At 39.4% G+C, this 22,316-nt stretch overlaps 1 protein-coding gene across 18 annotated transcripts in view; it reads left to right on the top strand.

Annotated features, from left to right (window-relative positions):
• Positions 1-22,316, top strand: part of THSD7B (thrombospondin type 1 domain containing 7B) — a 292,293-nt gene that overhangs the window by 144,332 nt on the left and 125,645 nt on the right. For all 18 annotated transcript variants that reach the window (XM_048953272.1, XM_048953264.1, XM_048953266.1 and 15 more), the window contains 4 exons: positions 9,919-10,110; positions 13,641-13,875; positions 16,032-16,147; positions 21,504-21,636. In XM_048953272.1, the coding sequence (XP_048809229.1) occupies positions 9,919-10,110; positions 13,641-13,875; positions 16,032-16,147; positions 21,504-21,636 (676 nt within the window). The remainder of the gene's footprint in view (positions 1-9,918; positions 10,111-13,640; positions 13,876-16,031; positions 16,148-21,503; positions 21,637-22,316) is intronic.

Below are 22,316 nucleotides of genomic sequence, written 5' to 3'. Positions count from 1 at the left end.
TTGTATTCTGCACCTATCTCACAGGTGTTCACTGCGTTGCAATTTTCATGGAAACAGAGTTTTGCATGCTGGCTAAATTCTTCCCGTGCTTTCACTTATTTTTGTTTCCTGTAGTTTGAAGCTGTGTAGCTACATGGTTCCCAGTTTGGTGGAGCCAGTGGGATTTTTGCCTTTGAAATTAGACCTGGTTTACAGCTGCTGAGGGGTCAGCAAAGGTTATGATCTAGCACTGCCCTGCTCTATGTTTTCGTACTGCTTAGGAGCCTGATGAATGGAGCACTCAATTATTTAGCATCTATCAAATTTTCACTTGCAACACCTAAACAAATACTTTTGTTTAGTATTACTTTTTTTACCTTACTTTTTCTCCACAGATATAAAATGTAATTTTGCTACGTTAATCCACAAACCTAAAAGAAGCATTTGCTGTTGCTTAAGTTGCCCTTTGAATGAAATAGCATCTGAATTGAAATTTTAAGTATGCATGAAGACAGTAAGGTAGCATTTGCAGTGTTAGGATTTCAATAATGTATGGAATTAGCAGAGCTTTATTATATTTCTATGCCTGCTTGCCCTCCGTTGAGTAAAAGTTGTAATAAATATAAGTTCAAAGGTAGAATTTTATTGCTGTGCATGAGAGGATAAAAAATAAATTAGAGTAATGTAATCATGCTCATATATGTTATGAATTTTGAACACTGTCTATTAGAAGGTTTGTCAAAATGTGCTTAGCTTTGAAAATACAGATTAACGCTGAAGGTTTTAATATTGTTCTTCCTTATGTGCATATTCCTTCAGAATATCAGTGTAAAATATCTCCTGCCGAAAGCAATTGTCATAAAATGGCACTTTCCCATTTTAATAGCTGAATAATCAGAACAGAAATATTTTCTAAGTTGCTGAGAGGTTATTGCTTTTTTCATGCAAAGAAATTTAGTGGTAGAAAACCAGATTTTATCCAGATTTTCTCTAGTTTTTCTGTTTCCGTTCTTATATTTGAAAAGCGTGCCCAAATGCCTCCTGACAGTCCTGACAGTTCCAAGCGTTTAGAAAGGGGCAGTGAAGCCTTCATCTGATTCCATTTACTGATTCTGTGTTTTCCCTTAATGTAGTAGCAAAGTTAAAATAGTACTTCAACAACAACTGGAAAACCTGGGAGGGAATTACTGGCTGGTATCTATCTGGGCTCTTTACAGTTCATACCTTTTTTTTTTTTTGCTGCTGTGGAGCAGCACAAAGAAGGACCAGATCAGCACTGCAGACTTACTGGGAGAGCAGCTGTTGTTGCCAGCTCAGCACATAGGCCCACCTTTAGCACCCTGAGAACCCCAACTTTGAACACGTTTTGACATCAAAGTCAATTCCTTCTCGTGTGTTTTCTTCAGTTACTGTGTGTTTATCCTCTTTGTTTTTTCCTCTGTGAGCAGCATTAGCTCTTTTAGAAGTCCTTTTAACATAGCCTTCAAGCAAAAGCCCCAATTGTTTGGTCTGGAACAAGCATTGGGTGGAATGCCTATAGTCCAGCTCCGTGTGCCATTGTCTGGAGTCAGCTGCCATGGTCCAGCACCATGACAGCTCTGAAAGAACACAGTGGGCAGTATGCCCTGCTGGGCAGAGGTCTGGGGGCACGATGTCCATCTTGTGGGTGCTGCTCTGCTGGCAGTGCCCCACTTCCCAGTGACTATGGTAATGTCAGCCAGTGCTGCCACTGTGCTCCGTCTTGCTGTGTCAGCTCTCAGTGACAGCACTCGTGTCATCAGAATGGCAGAGAAAGAACAAGCACTTCCGTGGAAAATAGTTTTGCCAAGCGAGAAAAAGGAAGAGGAGAGTGCTGCATGATCTAGAGCAAGCTTCAGGCCAAGAACACTTACCAGCTGTAAATCTATGTACGTTTTCTGGAGGTGGAAAATAGCTCTAAGTAGCTTCTAAGGTAACCCTTCCGTATTTTAGGTCATGATAAATGCTTCCTGCCTTCAAATTCTTGTATTGATGCCATTGTAGCTGAGGTGTAAACAGGACTAAGCTGTTGTTACAGTGTAATCAGCATTACTGCATTGTCATTTGTAGAGGATGGAGCAGTTTGGAGTCCACGTGCACTGTAAATGGCACTAAAGGAGTGATGCAATACTGACTAAACATGTAGGCATCGTTATTTATGATGTGATTAAAGTTCCACCTCATGGGCGAAGGAGAAGTGCACGGAAAATAGTATTTGTATTGGTTTCTATATTTGATTTCTCTCCATTTTAAGTATTAAATGATCTGCACAAAATACAGTGGGAATTAAACACCCCTATTTTTCTAAAATTTACAACTTGAAAATGGTTCAAGCACAGGTGTGGTTAGCTTCATGTATCTTAATGTGTCTGAAAGCTATCTTATGCAGTTGAGATATATAATTTGATAGCTGGGAAAAGCTGCGTGTACGGTGATAGCTTTTATTCAAAAACCAAATGGTTGAAGGTGTGTATTGCTCTGGTCTAGAATAGATTTCAGTCCTTCATTGAGTCCTTTGGCTGGTGGTCAGTCTGTGTTACTGCATGTCTTGTGTGAGCTTTTAAAGCTCTCCAGGACATCTGAGTGCAGTGTGTTCTTAGTTTTGTGCATCAGAGGCGAAATTGAAAAATGAACTACTACTGTTAGTAGCACTAATAAAAGCAAATATAGCCTGGCATTTGGCCCTGCATGCTCTGAGCATTGCCTGATGGATTGTGGAAGCTCTGAGTGGCTGTATGCAATTGGGCCACACTCTGCATCTGAACGAAGAACACATTTTTGTCTTAACTGCTTTTAAATGAGCACTTATTTTTAAGAGGTTGGCATAAATCTAATTTTAATTTACTGTTTCCATTTTCTTTTGCATTGATCCTCTTTCTGTGGAGATTCAATTTCAGACTTGGAGAAAGATGTTTTTCAAAGATTCCAGATGGTATTTGCAATTATTTATTATCATTAGCATTCACTGTCTCTGAAAACAAGTCTTTTTCCAGCTTAGATAAACCATTTCTGTTGCATTCTTGTTTACAATTTTTCAGTCTTACGTTGATTAAAACTCCCTCTTGGACTGATTTCTGTGGCTAGAAGAGAAAAAGAGAAAAAGGTTTCCACATTGTGTAGCAAATTGTCAAGTCTTACTTGGGAATATTGCCTGGATAATAGTCAGTCATAGCCTTGATGACTATGAAGAGCCAGCAAGGTACATCATTCTCAAGGGGAGCATAATCAGAACAAAAAAATAATCATAATCAAAACAGTAGGTATAAAAGCATTGCACTTTGCCATGCTCTCATGACTTTTCTTTATTGGGTTGTTCGCAGTTTGAGAGCACCATTAATGTAGTTTACCCTGTGTAATATGTCAGGGTTGGGTTTTTTTTGTTTTTTTTTGGGGGGGGGGAGAGGGGGCCTTGAGAATGAAGATGGCACCTTAATTCTGTGGAAATGGAGTGCTTAGAAATCTCTGGCTGTGATGCATTGGGAATAAAACATCACTTTCTTTATTCTAAATTGAAGTGCCCAAATGCCTCCACTAGAATTGACATGTCCTGCTGTACAGTGTTTAAGATGGACTCTATATATTATTGGAATAAATAAGTCAATTCATAACAATTGTTTCTTTCTTAAAGTGTTGGAATTACACACATTTATAGTATTTAAATGCATTTGACTTGCTTGCATAATTGGTTTCTGCAGTAGTTTGTATTGGTTGGCATTTTGAACAAAGCAACACCGGGAAGAAAGCAGAGGGACACCTGCTTCAGTTATACTACAGCATCAATTTCAACAATAAATCTTAATTGTAATCAGTCTTGATCAACCCACCTGCATAGATTTGTTCATTTATAATTTGTAGGGATAATGAAGGAAAAGAAAAGGATGTTAGGAGAGAGGGGTAAAAAGGGAGGGAACAGAACACCAATTATTAGGAACTTGCAGTTATGTGCTCTTCTCTGTGAATACAGCAAGCTCATGTTTACCTTCAGGTGCCACGTGAGCAATTTCTCTTAATTCAGGAGCAGTTGTACGTGCAACCACAAGATAGAATTAATTCTCCTGCTCTTATTCCCAAGCCCAGCAGGTGAATGCACAGCAGTTTTTAAAAAATGACTACTTGTCTTTGTGTGTGAGGTAGGAAATACATTGAAGCCAGTGTGCTATGTAGGGAACTCTTGCAGCTCTATTATTTTTTAACTTGGAGACTGGTGGCTGCTGTAGCATACTCCACAGTGGTATACCTGGGGTGCTCTCTGCAGGCTTGCCAGCTGCTCACTGAAGTGCCTCTCACCAGGGCTCACTTTCTTGGATCTTCCTTGGAGCTACAAATCAATTTTCTTATGTATATTTACATAAACAAAAAGGGAAAAAACAGTTGTGGGTAAACAGTCCAAATTGCAGTGGAAGATGTGTGGGAAAGAAGAAGAAATAGCTCATCTTTCCATTGCACTTCATTTGTTTCTCGTAAGCTCTGTAATGGTCATAAAGGAGCCAGCTGCACATAGCTGTAAGGGTGGTGCAGGGATGAGGGCCAGCCTCTAGATTTTGCAGTGCCTTCATAATGTATTTACAGGCATATTGTTTCTTTTTCAAATTTATTCTGATTCTCTTTTTGTACCTTTTTATTTTATTTCTCCTTATTATTACCCAAAACTTTATTGTTTTTCTTCCCAGTGCATTATGCAGTTGAAAGTGTTTTTTCTCTAATGCATTGGTTTTCCTAATTGCATTTTAGCTAAGCCTTTTGACTCAAACCCTTCATGATTGTTCTTTTTTCCCTCAAAATGATCCTGGTTGCATTAGTACTTACTTCCTCTTTTCCATTATGAATAGCTGTTTTTTCTTCTCTCCTTCATCTTTTCTCACGGCAGATCTTTACCTCCATTTGTCTTCATTGCCGTTTCATTTGTCCTTTCTGCTATGGGACTCTGATAATAGTGATGGACCACTGCAATTAATTTTATTCCATACACCACTGCTTGCTTAGACAAACTGACACTGCTCTTCTCAGCTTTTTACCTTTTGACCAGCATTAGCAAAAATCAGCCACGAACTTCAGTGAAGTGCTGAAGGCAGCAAATCACAGAATGGCCTGGGTTGAAAAGGACCACAGTGTTCATCCAGTTCCAACCCCCTGCTATGTGCAGGGTGGCCAACCAGCAGACCAGGCTGCCCAGAGCCACATCCAGCCTGGCCTTGAATGCCTCCAGGGATGGGGGCATCCACAGACTCCTTGAGCAACCTGTTCCAGTGCCTCACCACCCTCTGTGTGAAAAACTTCCTCCTAATATCTAACCTAAACCTCCCCTGTCTCGCTTTGAAACCACTCCTCCATGTCCTTTCACTATCCACCCTCATAAACAGCTATTCCCCTCCTGTTTATACACTCCTTTCAAATACTGGAAGGCTACAGTGAGGTCTCCCTGGAGCCTTCTCTTCTCCCAGCTAAAGCTCCCTCAGCCTTTCTTCAAATGTGGGATGTCTGGGCACGGCAGTCCCTGCATGTCCTCACTCATCTCCAGGGCTGGCAGAAACAGCGAAGGAGAATCAGTGGTTTTGTTACAGCACGAACACATTGAACACGGTTATAAGCAATCTCTCCTATTGTTGTAGTGTGAGTGTTATTACTTTTAAGCACAATGTTGTTGTTAGTTGATGAGATGCCTGGGCCGAGATACTGCCAGCAGACAGCACTCTCGGAATGTGGTTGCCGTTAGCGAAGTGGCACGCAGTCAATATGAATTCCTCTGAATTTACTACTGCCTGTTGACATCTTATTCTGTTACAGGCAAGTATTTAATCAAAGTTTATTGTCATTCTTCTCTGAGATTTAAGTGGGAAATAAAATTTTACGATACTTATAGTATTTTAGATGACGGCTTCATTATTTCCACTGAATAATTTGAAATGGTACAAGGAGAAATATTGATGTCAAACTGGTAATTGTCATTAAATATGCAGCATTTTTGCAGCAGCCACTTGGGCAAAAAAATAAATTTCCTGAACTTACAGGTAGCATTGCAGTACCATCTGAAATTCAACATAAAGTTTTTCACACAGAGGCTGGTGACACATTGGAACAGGTTGCCCAAGGAGGTTGTGGATGCCCCATCCCTGGAGACATTCAAGGCCAGGCTGGATGTGGCTCTAGACAGCCTGATTTGGGCTCGGGTTGCTGGGAAGAACAAGAATATTGCTTTGGAGCTGGGATTTCTGAGAGGTGTCATGCAAAGTAGGCAGATGGGTTTAATGCTGAACTTCTGCGGAGTGAAGTGTTGCTGTTTATTCAGTATCTCACTGTGCAGTGCTTTATTCAAAATCATGAAAGTATCTTCTAGAATGGAAATGGCAGTAAGATCAAAAAAATTCTGGAAAAACAAGCTTTATGTTTCAAGCAGAGTTCTGTGTTGTTCTTTGTTCTGTTTTGCCCATTGGGAAGAGTTTCGTTTGTTCATAAGATGAACCAAAAATTCATCTTGGTCTGTGTTTCTCCGTGTAGTTCCTTCTGTTGACTTGCTAATTCAAATACAGAACCTGTACAGTAGGTTATAATCAACTTATTACCAAATACGTTTGCAAAAATTCTATGTTCATATTTATTATAATCTAACTATGGGATAGAAAGGATTCAATCTTAACTATGTTGAAAACGTTATCTGTTGTGTAACTGATGTAGCATACATTGCTTAACAGCTGTGACTCATAAAATGCAGGTAGAAGTTCAGTTTTGCAGCTAGTGCTTTCCACGTGCAGTTGTGTTAGCAGCGGTTTCACAAGGATAGAAAGCATTTCCAGAGGTTCACTCCAATTGGAGCCCTACTTAATTTCCACCCAAGTGTTCTCAGCGTGAGGATGAAGCTCTTCAGTCGATATCGTCCTTACCAGTCCTCCAGCTGCATCTCAGCAACGGCTTGGCTTTGCACTCCTGGGGGTCACAGCAGGAAAAAATAATCATCAGAGCAAAGGTAGTTCCTTGAGACTAATTCTGGGCGCTCTGCCAATGTCAAGGTGGGGGAAAGACAAAATGAGCAAGCAAGACCTGAAGGAGAGGCAATGAGGGTTGTGGCAGTAACCCCTGAGGTGGGTTGGATGCATTTGGATCCATTCCACGCTAATGAGAGGACGCCTCAAGAACTAAACAACCTTTTGTTTTTCTTTAGAAGTGTCTTCTGCCCTTCTGCTTTGGGTGTTGGTGCTTACTGCTGTGCAGTGCTCTAAGTTTATACCAGCATTGCAGCAATTTGTGGCCAAGAAGTAGCTTCACATCAAGAGAAGGTTCTGACTGGGGGAGATGGGAGACCTGAAGAAATACCTCTGTGCTCTGATCTGTCACTGAGTTTAACTCCTGGTTATTACAAGATGAACTTCACTGCGGTGTCATCATTTCTATTCTTAAAATTCTGACCAGGGAGCGGAGTTGCAGCAGTCATTGTCAGTGCTGTCTCCTGCTCTGTTTTCCTGAAGGGCGAGTGGCTTCCACAAGGACTGCATCCTTCCCTGCCACCCCATGGCTCTCCATGGCTGATTTCAGATATTGCAGCTTGAGATCTAAACAATACTTGGAGGGGAATTCGTATTGCATTTAGGTAATTTAGATGCTTAAAGTGTTATTTAGCCAAGAGAAAGCCTCCTCTAGAAAGAGTATTGTGAACATCTGCAATAAGTATTCTACCTTCAAGGTTTTGGGTGGACAATTTAGAAGCTGTGAAGAATTTAATATCTTCTGTAAGTCTGTGATGGTGCATAAAGCACGTTTGATGTGTATCCTGTTAGAGTATTTTTTTTCATAGGAAACAAGAGGCATTACCTTCTTTTGTAATATGTGGTGGTTTTCTGAGATCTCTCTGCGAGGCACTTGGTACAGAGCAGTGCATTTCTGTGTTAATAACAGCCAGCAATTAAACCCAAACACAGCAAGGAGAGCTATAACATAGATCAAACTGAGTGTTGAATTGTACCTTCATGCAATCACTGGTACAGTCTCTATAGCAAAACTCAAATCTCCCTTTTGCTGAGGAACTTTGAATTGCAGCCTCTGTTCACGGTGCTGCTGCTGTCACCTGTTATAAATCCTACAGAGAGAAGCAGAAGGCAGATTTTGCTTCTTTGCCAGAACTGGGGAATGCATATGTCTGCTTTCACCCAGGATTGTGCATGGAAGAAGCCACCTAGGTGGGGTGCTGGGTGCTTAGAGGTGATCTTTGGGAAGTCGTGAAGGCATCAGTGGGAAGGTTCCTATGCCTCCCTGTCACTGTAAGCGATGGCAGGGAAGGGTGTGTGTGTTTTGTGGTACTTCACTGAAGCTTATAATCTCTTTACTGTACCAATGACTCTTAAAATCAAGTCTGCCTAGGAAACCCTCATGTTATCTGCTGCTAAACAGACAGGCTGTCAAAATTTTTTTGACACTAAAATGAGTCAAGGAAACAGCTGGAGTAAGGCTTACAGGTTTATCTGTTTGTTTGTTTGTTTCTGTTTTTTAATGCTGGTTTTGTCTGAAGATAGTTGTCAGCATTATGTGAGCAACAGTAATAATGGACTAATTAAAACAAAGGGTTTAAGCATAAGATTTGCAGGGGTTGCCAAATGCAGAGCCAGAAGATGTGCTACTCAGAAGTGGGGCTGTCTCTAAGGGGGGCTTTGGTCTTGATTTTCTTATCCAGCAGCCTTGGAACAAGTAGCAGTACGAGTGGGCATTTCAAGCCCTTCCCAATGAACATAAGTGCAAGGAAAAAGAGAAAGTATTTTTAAATGTATTTTTGCAGTCAGATTGCCTGGCTGGGTTCTCTGTTCCTTCTTATAATATGCTTGAAAAGTTTTATTTGTGCCTTGAGGGCGATGAGCCTGTCTTCATTTAGGGATGCAACTGCAGATAATAGGACTGCGCTACTGACAGCTTTATGCAGTCTCAGTAGCAGCCTCCTTCTCTTATTTACACACTTGTACATGAATTGTCTTGCAAAAGCAATCCAGATTTCTATCCTTGTGCTTATAATTGCATCTTGGGCTGCCTTGTTACAGGCCCTGTTCCTGTAAAGTATTGTGGAAGAGCCAGTGTTACTCTGTTGTTGCCATTATAAATTTTATTTTATTTTTCTAAGTATAATTGAGATTGGATAGTCATTATGTTTTTTTTCCTGAATTCATAATTAAAGAAACTTCAGAGGAGAATGGAAAACTTTGTAGCTTTTTTTTATGAAACTTCATCAATTATTGTGTCCTCGTGAAGTCTATGTAATTTAATGAAATTGCCGGACATTTCCATTGCTAAAATAGAGTTATGTTCTATTTTACTTTTTAAAACATAGCCCTATGTCTTCTGCTCCACCCAGCATCCCTCCTGTGTGCTCTATTCTGCTGCTCGCTCTGTCAGACGATCTTTTGGTTGATGTCCTCAACCCTCCAGTTTCCTGCATTCATGTTGAACAGGGTTTTTAAGAGATTCTTCTCATCAGGATGTATACTTCTAGTCCTTGTCCCTTACTTTGTTCCCACAGAAGGTATTTCTTCTTGGATGTGGTTTGTTTAGTTGAGCTGTTATTTTGGATCTCCTGGCACATTCAGAAGTGGTACATGGTCACTTCTAGGGAGGTCACAGGAGAACAACCAGTACATCTATTAGATGCTTTTCTGACCTGCAGGCAGAAGAAAACTGTCTTCTGTAGGGACTTGCATAATTTATGTTGTGGGAAGTAGGTTCTGTAGTTATAGTTTTTTTATTTTTATTTTCTGAAGAAAGCCTTTTAGGTGGTTGTTCAGCTATTATACTTTCAAGCCTGAAGCCTAACCATGTGTTCTTTTGTAGCGTATTCCTCTGCTGCTGGGCAGATATTTGACATAAAGTCACTCTGTATGATAGAAAGCATTGATAGTGAAGCAAGTCAAACTTCCCTCTGTTTGCTTTGTTTTGTTTTGTTTGCTCTAGGTGAAGAAGTACCATATCACCTTTGCTCAGAGCTTCCACGTCCTGATGTCATGGCTTGTGAAATCCCTTGTGCAACAGACTGTGTGCTCAGTGAGTGGTCCCAGTGGTCCCCATGCTCCCATTCATGCTCCAGTAAAATTGCAGAGGGAAGCCAAAGCAGGAGTAGGTCCATCTTGGCCCTTCCGGCAGAAGGTAAGTGGTAAATATTTTAAATTAGTTGCTGTTTGTTTGTTTAATGAATTGACTTGTGTTCCTCTGCCAAGCTGTGTTTAGATCAGAGCAAGTGCCAATACTGAAGCAATGAGAAATAATACATCTTGTCTATCCTTTATGCCTAGCAACTAAAAGATCTTTCTAGGCTTGAATTAATCACAGATGCATGAGTTATTTAGAGAAATTCTGTCATGGTTCAAAATTATTTGCTTTAGCCTATGAGTTATTGTATGTTTAGGGCTAGGACTGGGTGTGAATTTGTTCAGGAGAGATACATCCTATAGTAATGAAATTACAGCATGACATGGAAGCTTAACATGGAAGTGTTTTTATATGGTAACATATTAGTATCGATTTAAAACAGAAAAGTGAACTGTGTCAAACAAGGAAATAGAAAAGGACCTGTTTCTTTTATTAAAGCAAACCTGAAATGTGTTAACCTTGTTTTTCTGTTGGAATAAGTAAATAACTTTTGATGAATATACGTAATTTCTGCTGGATGTTCATGGATGCATCTCGTACCTCAAGTTTAATGTACCAACAGCACAGTGATACAATTGTTTACACAGATTATGTCTTATTAAAATGATAGTCTTCTAACTTTGAGTACACATACAGTAATGCAATTCTGTACTGGTTTATCATGGAGAATTTGAATGATACCACTGTGGGCACATAAAAATGCATAAAGCGTGAACAGATCTAACAGACTCAAGCCTTGTTGACACAACAGCAAATATCTACTATTGTTAACACTGTGTGCATCTAATCCATCACCAAAACACTTCAGATGCAAATCCAGTCCAGGAGAACCTCTGTTAAGTGCCATTTTGTAAATTATCATTAAAACCACCCACTCCTTCTGGGGCAGTGTAAGGACTTGATCCTGCAAACTCTTGCTCATATGAGTATTCTGTATTCATATAAGCATCATAAGCACTTGCAAAGAAAATTGGGACCCTTCAGGATGAAAACTGCTATGTAATTGTTGATTGAATGATAATAACTACTAGTAGAAAAGTCTATATGCTAGAGAATAATTAAACTGAAAAGTAAAGTTGGTTTTGTTTTTTCCATGGTGGGAACATTTAAATAATAGACTTATGTGGAATTGTAAATGTAAAGGCTGTGCTATTGCTAGTGTTGAGGAAATGAATTCTAGAATTGCAGAAGCTCAGTGATCTCAAGAATACATAACCTGAAACGCAGTAAACAGAAATATAATGCTTTGAACTGAGTGTTTCAGGCTCCTTAGAGAGGAATAATTCATTAATAAAGCCAAACACCCCAAGTGTTTCTGAACATCTTTAAAGATGAATGAAGTATTTTAGCATATAGAGTCACACAGAAGATGAGAAGTTGGGGAAACATAGCAAAATTGGATTTAGTAGTGCTGTGGCAGTAGTAAGGTGATGTCATGTAACCTGACACACTCGTATGCAGCTCTTAGTGAGCCACCAAAGCTCTGCCAGCCATTGAAGATCGTATTTCATTTGCTCTCAACAGAGGTAATGTTGGCCTTGGCTGTGCTCTTGGCACTCCTGGATGCCATCTCATAGTCTGACCTCAATTCAAGCTCTCAGCTCATTTTCTCCAAGCTGTTCACCAGAATGCCATTACGTGAAAACCAGGATGCAGTTGATAAAACTACAAGAGGGTACTTCAAAATCACTTTTAAAAGATATCTATTAACACAGCAAACTTTGGAAAATTCACAAAAGGTGAATGAGGAGATAGCCAGTCTCAGCAGATGTAAAATAGATTTGAGGAACTGATGAACAGCTGGTCCCTAAAAGGTCCATAAAAGATGACTAAAAGGGCTAGAGAGGGTTGTCCTGTCCTGCTTCCCTTGTACAAAAGTTGTGAATGAGCTGCAGAAAGTGCCTGAGCTCTCATGCTTTCTCTGAACAGCATCTACTGCCAGTTTTGTTGGCAGACTGCTAGGCTTAACAGACATTACTTATGAAAGGCATTACTTATGTTCTGAAATTAAAACTGCCTTGTTATTACACTTGGTGATTTAAGAAAGCTTCCGTACTGTGGATGTTGGAAAAAAACGACAATAAAACACGCAATTTTTCCAGGGGAAGCCCAAGTTTTGTTAGATTTTTTTTCTTTTTTTTTTTTTTCTTCCCTTTCTTTTCTTTTATTCTGTCTAATGGACCAGATATTTTGCCATTTCCTTTTTGCTTATTTTTTTTTTTACACGTGCTCAGGCACACAAGCAGTTTTTTCTGCCTGGAAGTTTTCAGGAAAGTAAGATACCCAGAGGCGTTTTCCACTCCATCATCATACTAAACCTTTCAGAGACTGAACATGATATGGAGCAGTCCATTTTCATGGAAAAGAAGAAAAAGAGAACAGTAATGTGGTGCGATTATCCAAATCCATGTGCTAAGAAATTCCTGTCCCTCTCTTTCCTCAGTGTTATGTGGCCATTTGGGGTCATGCTTCATTTCAGAAGGCTCAGTCCTGCAAGATGATCAGCATTGCTTAGAAGGGCAATATTGCCTTCATCTCCCGTTGATTTTAGTTGGGGCATAAAGGTGCTCTGAGTCGTGTGGTGTCTGGCCCCGGCACTTTAGTTCTTTCAAAACGTGTAACTTTAATTTAGATGTACATGTGCTGTGTCATAAGTTGCCAGTTCCTCCATCCAGGAAGAGAATGATTTTGATTGTAGTCATTTTTGCTTCTTTCTTCCAAAAATGACAGTGCTTACGGTTACAATTTCACTGCATTACTCTCTAGCTTTTGAGCTATGAATGTCTGCAGCTTTTATGGGCTCAATTCAGACCCATGGCTAGAGTGTTAAGGCTTCTGGGGAGACCGTTCCTACTCCTGTATTTTGTAGATTTATTACAAGTTGCTGACAAAATGTGATATCTTAGCAAATTCTGCACATGAATTTGGAGAATGCTCTCAGGACAAATAAAGGCTCGAGACTCAAAGTCTTTCAAGTTTTTTCCAGCTTGATTTGCAGACTTTTAACTAGCTTTGTATCAGTTAGTAATAACAACTTTCCATCAGTATGGGTTAGCAGCCCATACTGCTCCGTGAACGTAGTCCAAATATTAGAAAGCAATGTTCCTCCTTTGGAAATTAGCAAGTAGAATGAGCATAAAAATAATGCTTAATTTGTCTCTAAAGATAATTGCATGTTTGCTGAGTGATACTGCCATTTAAATGGAATCAACTTGGCTGTGTGTAGGAGTATCAATAAGGTAACTCAGAAATATACTTTGCCTCTTTCTGTTTCCATTATGCATCGGAATGCAATTTTATGCAAGGCTAGTTTAATGGGGAAACAATATTTTAGAAAGTTGTTGCTGCAGCCATAAAGGTCAGCAGCTTTATTTAAGCTTTATTTATTTATTTAGTTTGAAAAAAAAAAAAAGAAAAAGAAAAAAAAAAAAGATGTGAAGCAAACCCATCACAGTTATTTTTTTTCCATTGCCACCTTTTGCCGCATGTCACGAGATAAAATATTTTGTTCCTCTCATGCTTTCCAGGTGGAAAAGCCTGTCCTCCTGACCGAGCCCTGCAGGAGCACCGCACCTGTAACGATCACCCATGTGTGCATTTCTTCTGGGAAACCTCCCCCTGGAGCTCTTGTTCTGAAGATGTGTTGGTCAGTGCACTGAACGCAACCATCAGTTGGAGCGGAGAAGCCACCTGTGGAGTGGGCATGCAGATGAGGAAAGTCTTCTGCGTGAGGAGCGGTTCTGGCCATGTTACACCTAAAAGGTATTCAAGGAGAGGTCATTAGTGGTGCACCTTTGTCTGTAGAGCTCAAGTGACGATTTGTCATGGTACATTACACTTAAGAGTATTTTCAGACAGCGTAGGGAAACAGCAGACTTGGTAATAATTTCATTTCTGCTCTTATTCTCCAGTTGCTATTCCATCACTACTGTTGAAAGGTTATTAATGTGTAACAAAAATGAGTTGCTATCTCATTTTTAATTTTTGTGAGTAAATCCAAGGAAAATGCATGCTTTCAGTGCTATAGATCTTGTTTGCTGTAAGCTCCTCTATTATTCTAATACAGATTTTTTTGCAAATGCTTTTCCTCAAGGACTGGTGTGTGGAAAACACAAAGTATGCCTGGACATAACGTTCATTAATACATTATTAACAATGCTTTAATAAAATAGAAAAAAATAAGTAGAGTTTGCATTTTATTTACACCACGAGGAGGCAGAAACCTTTGTGATACGTATCGTTCTGTTGATTTATGTAGCTGTTATAATGCAATACCAACGCCACACAATTGTGTATGCTGCAGTACAAGTGTTCTGAATTTTGCTTTGTTTCGCTAAGTGAGGAAAATAAGTAGCACAGATGTTTTCCCTAATATTGAAAAAATCAAGACATTGCTAATTATTTTTTCCACTGATAATGAGTCTGGAGACTTACAATCGAGTTTCATTTCTTATGGCAGCTCTCAAACAATCCTGTTGGTATAAGCAGACTGTGTTGATTTCTGCAAAGTTAATTAAAATTCTTGAGGTTAATGGGATTAATTAAATAAAGAGAAAGAAATCTAATACTCATTTATATCTAGAATCTATTGATATGCTGCAACTTTGTCTAATTAAACATATTGTTTGTAGAGCTATGTAATGTCTAAAATAGGTTTTCCCCTCTCCACTTTTTGAGGCTGTCTGAGGGGAAGTGGATGTTCCACTGACATGGTTTATGTCTGAGTTGATGAAAACTGACCCAAAGTAATATTGCGTTTGGAACTGCTGCTGCGAAAGCCCGCCGTTAATGTGGCTTCAGAAATGGGCCACATTATGGGAATTAATAACCTTTGTGTGCCGTTGGGCTGCGTTTTTCCCAATCTCATGATAAAAACCTACGCAGCAATTTAAGGCAGTTGCGAGGCACAGAATGTTGAGTAAAGCTAGAATTTCAGCGTAAAAATATTTCAGCACCTTACTGGTTGGATAACAGAATTCTGCCCCCTAGAATAGTTACGCTTAATGAGGACAAATGTCTCTTTATTTTCTTCTAAATTATACCTTTCAGTATCCTATTACCATCTCAGTAGCAGAATCATGACTGCAAGGTTTATTTTCTTTCCTAGAGCGATTTAATGGCATATTCTTTCAGTTCTGATCATTTTAGATTGCCTGTGTTCCTAAGTATTTTTGAGTGATCTTTCTACTACAAATTAATGAAAATTAGAAAAGAGTAATTCCTTTTCTGATCCCCTACTTGAAATGCATGATGTGCTCATTCCCATAAAGTTGTGCTTTTTCCACCCTTTTTGTTTTTAAATATTGATTGTCTGTGTCTGAAGCATTTATTAGAATATGCATCGCATGTTTTTCATTTCAGAGTTAAAAATTGATGCAAAAAAAAAAAAAAAAAGTCAGATTTCTTTTCCCATACTGTGTAGTACAACTTTCCCCAGCTTCTGTCCTACAAGCTCTTTCTGCACCTTGGGAAGGGGCACAAAGATGGCTTCAAGCTGCTTTTGAATTTTCTAGTGGTTTGAAAGTAGGAGAATATCTCATCAGTCCTTCCACACAGTTGCAAGTGAATAGAAGGCTGTTGTATGTCATGTTAAACAGGATTACCTTACAGACTCAGTTTGGTAATAACTATATCTGTTTTGCTCCAGTGAGCATTGTGTTTTAGGCAGCAGATAGTGTTACATTTACTCTGTAGTCATCAGGCCAAACTCAATATTTTTAAAAATCCGTGCACGTGTTCTAACTTCGGTTTGGTTACAGGCGTGCAAAGTGGAATGGAAATGAGACTTGCTGTGAGCAGGAGAGATTCCTGTGGTGTGGCATCAGGCTCACAGCGCTGTAAGAGTCTTATGAGCTGAACATTTCCCTACAGATTTGTTGTTTGTTGAGGAAATGGTATCTCTGCATTTGTACTTATAGATGTCCAGATTCCACCAGACCTGAGACTATGCGACCATGTCTCCTGCCCTGCAAGAAGGACTGCATCGTTACGCCTTTCAGTGAGTGGACTCGCTGCCCAACAGCATGTCAGCCTGGTAAGCCTATAAAAAGAGAACAGAATTTTGGGCAATTGATTACATCCATGGCCATGAGAAAAGGATGGAGGGGCAAGAGGATCCCCGTGAGGGCTTTCCAGACATCCTCTGTGCATGCTGTGTGCCTTCACCTCTCCCAGTTACTGCTAAGACTTTGGCAGCTCTGCACTCTCCCCAGCAAAGGCTCCTACCAGGTGTTGAGGGTCTCAGGCAGAGACTCAGGCTGCTGGTGCTGCTACTGGTGAAGTGGGAAATGCAGATGCCAATGGGCAGGGAAGGCTACAAGTTGTCAGATCTGCAAAGACCCCAAACCTTCTTTTTCTCATTGTGCATCTTCCCACCACGTTGTCCTTCTACCTAATGCCTACAGGAGGGTCATGAGAGAGCTTGAGATTCAGCATCCCATGCATTGAGGGAGAAACTTCAAAGATGAAAGTCCAGGGCTCCTCTGTTGTATGTGGAAGTGCTGTGTTGTATGAAATTTATTTCCAATCTGAATGTATGCACAGGGCTGTGCAGATAACCCTTTGTGGTTTTCTGAGGACCATATGTTTCTCTGATCTAGTTGGTTAGCTTTTGTATGCTAGATGTTTAGTGAAGATTCTTTATAATGATCTAGTGTTGGCTTTTGTGAGAAATTTACGTGTTTCATTAACTGTTGAGATGAAAGACTTCATAGTTACCAGAATTTTTCCTTTTTTTTGGCAGCTTCCTTACCCTTCAAAGATTCTCAGTGGATGCTCTATCATAGTCCTTGTAAGATTTTATAGGAAAATGAGTTCTTTCTAAAACAGTGAATCCTGTTTTAATTAGCAATTTATTTTTAGACTTTAAATGAGCTGCCTATGAAGAAGTAGAATAAATTACCTGGTAAATTACTTTGTTTATTAAATAATAGTCTACAATTAAAATGAGAAGAAATTAATTATTTAACCTCCTTGGCAGTGTTATCATTTTAATATAATTCTAAATTAAAACTTCTTAGATGGGGGAGTTTGCTTTCTGCTAGATCTGTTATTGATACGGCTGCACTGCAAGTTTTTCTTAATTTGCATTGCACAATTAAAACCTCAGTGTGATAATGAAATTTCAAAAATGCAATGTGTATGGGAGTCGTTCGGGGTTTTGTTGCTTTGTAGGAAAGTTATATTTAATGAAAACAATATACAGATGGTGAATTACTAAGCAAATCAAGCAGAAGCAGGTATTGCCTGACAGATTTAAAATTAAATGTGTACCAGCAGAAGATGAGAGCTTAGACAAACATGCAGCCACTAAATCAGGTTTACACAGAACTTTACCAGTTAAGCTGTTTGTAGTTTATCTGAGAAAGTGCATCCAACTTTACTATCTAACAGTAAAAAGCTGACATTTTCCCTACATTTAAATGTCATCAGACAAGAGGCTGTCTTCTGGCAAAGAATTATCTCATACCTCAGAAGTGTAGACAGCAGTGAACGTAGGGCAATAACAGATGGACGGACGACATAATTCACAAAAGAAGTGCAATTGAATCAAAACACCTGTTGGTGAGTCAGGAACACAGAGGTTGTTGCGAGTTATTGATTCTCTGCCATTTCAGATACTTAAAGGTGACAACTGTCTACCGCACTCCCCTATAATCTTTCTCTTTTAATGGGTCTTTGAGGATGAATTGAAGCAAGATTCAGAGAACCGGCATGGAGGTTTTGGAAAATGAAATGGTTTGAATGAGCAGTGTTTTTTTTTGTATACCTGATGGTGAATAGAGAGGTATCTGCTTTCAGCATGGGTGATGTGCTCTCTGTTCTGTCAGCATAGCTTTAAAATGAGATCAAAACAAAAGTCTCAATAAATAGATGGCGACTGTGAGTACTTCTCTTCTTTACATTGGTTACCCAGAGTGAAGGTCAGCAATTTCATTGTTGCTTAATGATGTTTCATGTGCGCTAGTTTACACAAAGTTTTAGACAGTAACTATCCAGTTTCCATGACTTAAAACATATTTGAAACATTAAAGTTGGTTCCCTCGTTTAGAAATTCCAATGCTATTATCTTGTGTCAGTTTCTCTCAAGGATTTTCACTATCAGATTTCATAAAACAACCAGAGATGGTCAAGCTTAAACTGAGGCTTTCGAAACTCTTATGTGCACAAGAATACTGGAGACAGCTCTGATTTTGGTGATTGAAATCTCAGAGGATCTGTCCCTGTTATTTGTGTGCTCGTAGAGTCTTTTGCTGACCAGTCTGTGCCCTTCTCTCCAGAGTCAGAAGCACAAAAGATGAAGCTGAATGCTTTCTGTAAAAGCTGCGACAGCGATTTTATCAAGATAAAGCTTGGCTTTACAGTAGTGAGCAAGAAGTTTGTCCCTCATCTGACAGTAATCCACGTTTACTAGCCCTGAGCAGTGTGCCAGCGAAGCTGTGGGGGTCAAATGGAGAGAAAGCAAAGATGTGAGAGCAAAAGAGGAATGAAAGGAATGGATTGATAGAAGTTGTACGAATCTGTGGGTAAAGAGAGAAGACTGGAGATGGGACAGGTGGGTGGGAATAGAAGCAAGGTAAGACACTCCCAGAATTCTCAAATAGCATTTTCTGAGTTGTGTAGTTGATGGCGTGGAATTTGTCTTGAGATCCTGGGACTTAATTTTTCAGAATGGCAAACGGTCATAACTTACTTGAAGTCAGCTGAAGTTTACCTTTAAATGAACAGTCCTACATAATGTTAATACCTTGGAAAATCAAGCTGTAACAATCTTAAATGAGATATAAAAATTACATTCAGTAACATTTGTAAGGAATCCTGTAAAAAAGCCAATGAGGAAATTCAATTTTGAAAATGGGGTTTGAGTAATGTGCAATAAATGTTGAGGATAATTTAGTTTCTTGAGGTGGAGAAAATTACTGTGGGAAGCTCATTTAGATTTGATTCTGATTAATAGGAAGAAAATGGCTAAGATTCTAATGGTGGTAGACAATTTGAATTAGAAAATCATCACAAAGAAAGAGATAAAGTTCATGATTCTTAGGAGAAGGGAAAAAATAGCAGTAGCAGAAAGACATTTCTGCTACATATTTCAACAAATTCAGCAAATAGATAGCTGCACCTCTGGTGAACATGTTGCATGCAAACAGGAGTGTGGAAGGTATGGAATCTACCAAGGAAGACTGTACAAAAGGCTGGAACCCAACAGCACTCTACTTTTTTCACTTTCTATCCCAAATAAATATCCTACTAGTAGCTAGTAGGGCAGGCAGCTTCAAACACGGAAGAGAAAACATCAAACATGGCTGTTTTTATCTTTTCATCAGAATTGTTCAAAATCTTTTTATTTCCAAATTGTTTTGCAGCAATTAGAAACAAGTATGTAACTGAAGGTGACTTTAAAGGAATGCCTGAAAGTATGATATCAAGAATGCAAATTAAGTTTTAGCCAATAGGAAAGTGGATTGAGTAACAGAAATGGATTGGAAGTAAGTGGAAGCTGGATGGAAGATATGCCCAATACTTACTGGGAAATGTACTGTGCTGCTGTTGCTTCCTGTCTGCAGGCAGGAGAGGAATGGACTGAAGAATAAATATTTCAATGAATCATCTGTTTCCATGTCGGTAGGGCTGTATGAATAGAAAAGGAAGCAATGCCAGAGCATCTCGTGGTTGCCTTCTGTGTGAGAAATTGCTAAGTCCTAAAGAACTAAATAAAACCCCAAGAAAAAAAAAATACAACAAAACTCAAAAGAAAGGTCAAGGAAATTATAGATCACTCATCCTAACTTCATTACGTAGAAAAGCATGAGAAGTAGTTATTACTTGAAATATAAGTGTCTTAAGAATAAGATTATGATAAACTGGTCAGTATGGATTTGTTGAGAACAAATCATGCCCAGTAAATTTAATCTCCTCTTTTGACAGCATAGCCGCTCTAATTAAGGGAAGTGGTAGATTTTTGACACATGAAACTTTTATCAGAAAGATGAGGAATAAGTGGCTTGAATTAAATCATTGTAAATGCATACTGAGCTCCTTGAAAAATGTCTTAGTGAATATCACTGTGAAAAGTGTTACTCCATCTCCTTTATGGCCCCTGGTCAAGTATACTGATACAATCCTCAAACTTTCTTCTCTCCAGGTGAGCAGTTCCAGCTCTGCTTGCTTTTTCTATGTGTCAGACACTTCAGTGCCTAAATTATCCTTATGTCTGTTCAATGAACTTGCTCAGTGTTCTGTCCTCCCTGTCCTGTGGAGCCCAGAACTGGACACAGCCCCGAGATGGCTCACCAGCATCCAGCAGAGGCAAAGCCTCCCTTTCCTTCACCCTTCTTTGCTGTAGTGCATGGCTGCCTCCTGGTCGACTTGTCCATCAGAATGCCCTGGTCCTTTGCAGTTGCTGCTTCCTATCAGTTGGTTGAAGATTCCAAACTATTCACAATCAAACTAGAATAGGAACCAAGGAGAGTCCTGCAGAAAATTGTTCTTGTCCCTACTCTATTTTATATTTGTCTGAAAAACTTGATTGTTTGCGTTGGTACCATTAATGGGTGGTTCTAAGGCGAAGGACAACTGCAAGATATTAAGTAATGTAGGAGTCTCTGAGATTTGCTACTGCAGCCTTGCCCTTATCTTGAGCTGGAAAAATAATTCTGTTATTCACCACTTTCCACAAATTTTATGAAGTCCACTGTCAATCATAGGATGGGTTTTCCTGCTCTAGAATTATTAAAATTATATTAATATTTTATTAAGAACCTTTTTTTTCGTTTTTCCCCAATTGCTGCCATGCACAACAGTTACACCAGCTCTCAGTTTCAGCTTCCCAATTCTGACTAGTGCAAGTCCTGTCTCCTGTGCTGCATTGTGTGCCATACATTGTGAGCTGTGTTTCCAGGTTCATTGAGCTTGTGTGTATTCACGCTAAGGAGAGAATTAGCCTCCATTGGTTGTGATGGCTTTCTTATCAGGAAGACTCCATCTGTAACTCCTAGATTAGTACAGATGGCTTACTGGCAGTAGCCTGAGACCACCAGGATACAAAATCTTCCATTGTAACAGTTGCATTTTTTTTTTATTTTCTTTTTTTCTGCTCAGATGTTTTAGCATTTGCTTGTACTTATTTTCTTGTCTGCTGTGATGTTCTGTAAAAAAGCCATTTTTAAGCATGTCTCAAACTGTGGATTTATGATGCTACTCGTCTGAACTGCTTGTAATTTTAAAGAAAATAATGGTAGTTTTTGGCTCAGTGCAACAGCCACCCCTTCTTTATGAGGATTCACAATTTCACAATGTAAATGTAACATGAGAAATCTTGAACCAAAACAGCAAGATGACTAACTCAGCGTACCAACTGTGTCTGGAAAGCATTTTTCTGTGTTTTACAGGCAATGCCACAGCAGTTAAGCAGTCTCGGTACAGGATTATCATTCAGGATGCTGCCAATGGGGGACAGGCATGCCCAGACACCTTGTATGAGGAAAGAGAATGTGAAGACATTCCCGTCTGTCCAGTTTATAGGTAACAGTGTTAGCTTTGAATCAGTCTCTTTCTAGTGGGCTTCCATTTCTTCAGAAATTAATCCTGTGGGATCATCCAGCACAATTTTCACAAGAAAATGACGTGAAACTGAAAAATGGAGTCAGTAAACAAACAATATATGAACAGTAAGTTTTGCTAAACGTAGAAGAGTTCAGATTGGAGATTTCAGATGATCTGATTTCATCAGAATGTGCACCAATAGCTCCTAAAAATGGTAAATTCAGGATTGGAGGTGTTTAAGGAAGGTTTTACTGGGAACTCTCTCCTCAGTGTATCTAAAAATCAATGCAAGCCATTTTGATACTGCAGGCACTCAGCTGCCTTAATCATAATTGTATGCTTACTGCAGAAACACTGTCTTCTCCCCTGATGCTCTCACTCCAGTGAATAACGTGCACTTAAAATTTCTGATTAGACAAATAGTACAATAGGACAATTACTCACCACTCTTCATTAAAATTCTCTGACCCATCTGTTATACAATGTTAGTAAAAATAGCCATATTATATCTTTGCAAATAAATCTTCAAACTGCACACCCTGGTCTCAGAGCAGGCAGCTGAACACTGGGACAGAGCAGGAGTCGAAACATTCTGTGCTACAGGGCCCTGTTCTGCACAGCACTGTGGAAAGCCACTGTCTTGCATTCTTGGTTGACAC

The sequence above is a fragment of the Lagopus muta genome, chromosome 8, assembly GCF_023343835.1.
Source record: "Lagopus muta isolate bLagMut1 chromosome 8, bLagMut1 primary, whole genome shotgun sequence".
NCBI lineage: Eukaryota > Metazoa > Chordata > Aves > Galliformes > Phasianidae > Lagopus > Lagopus muta.
This window is presented reverse-complemented; position numbering and strand designations above follow the sequence as displayed.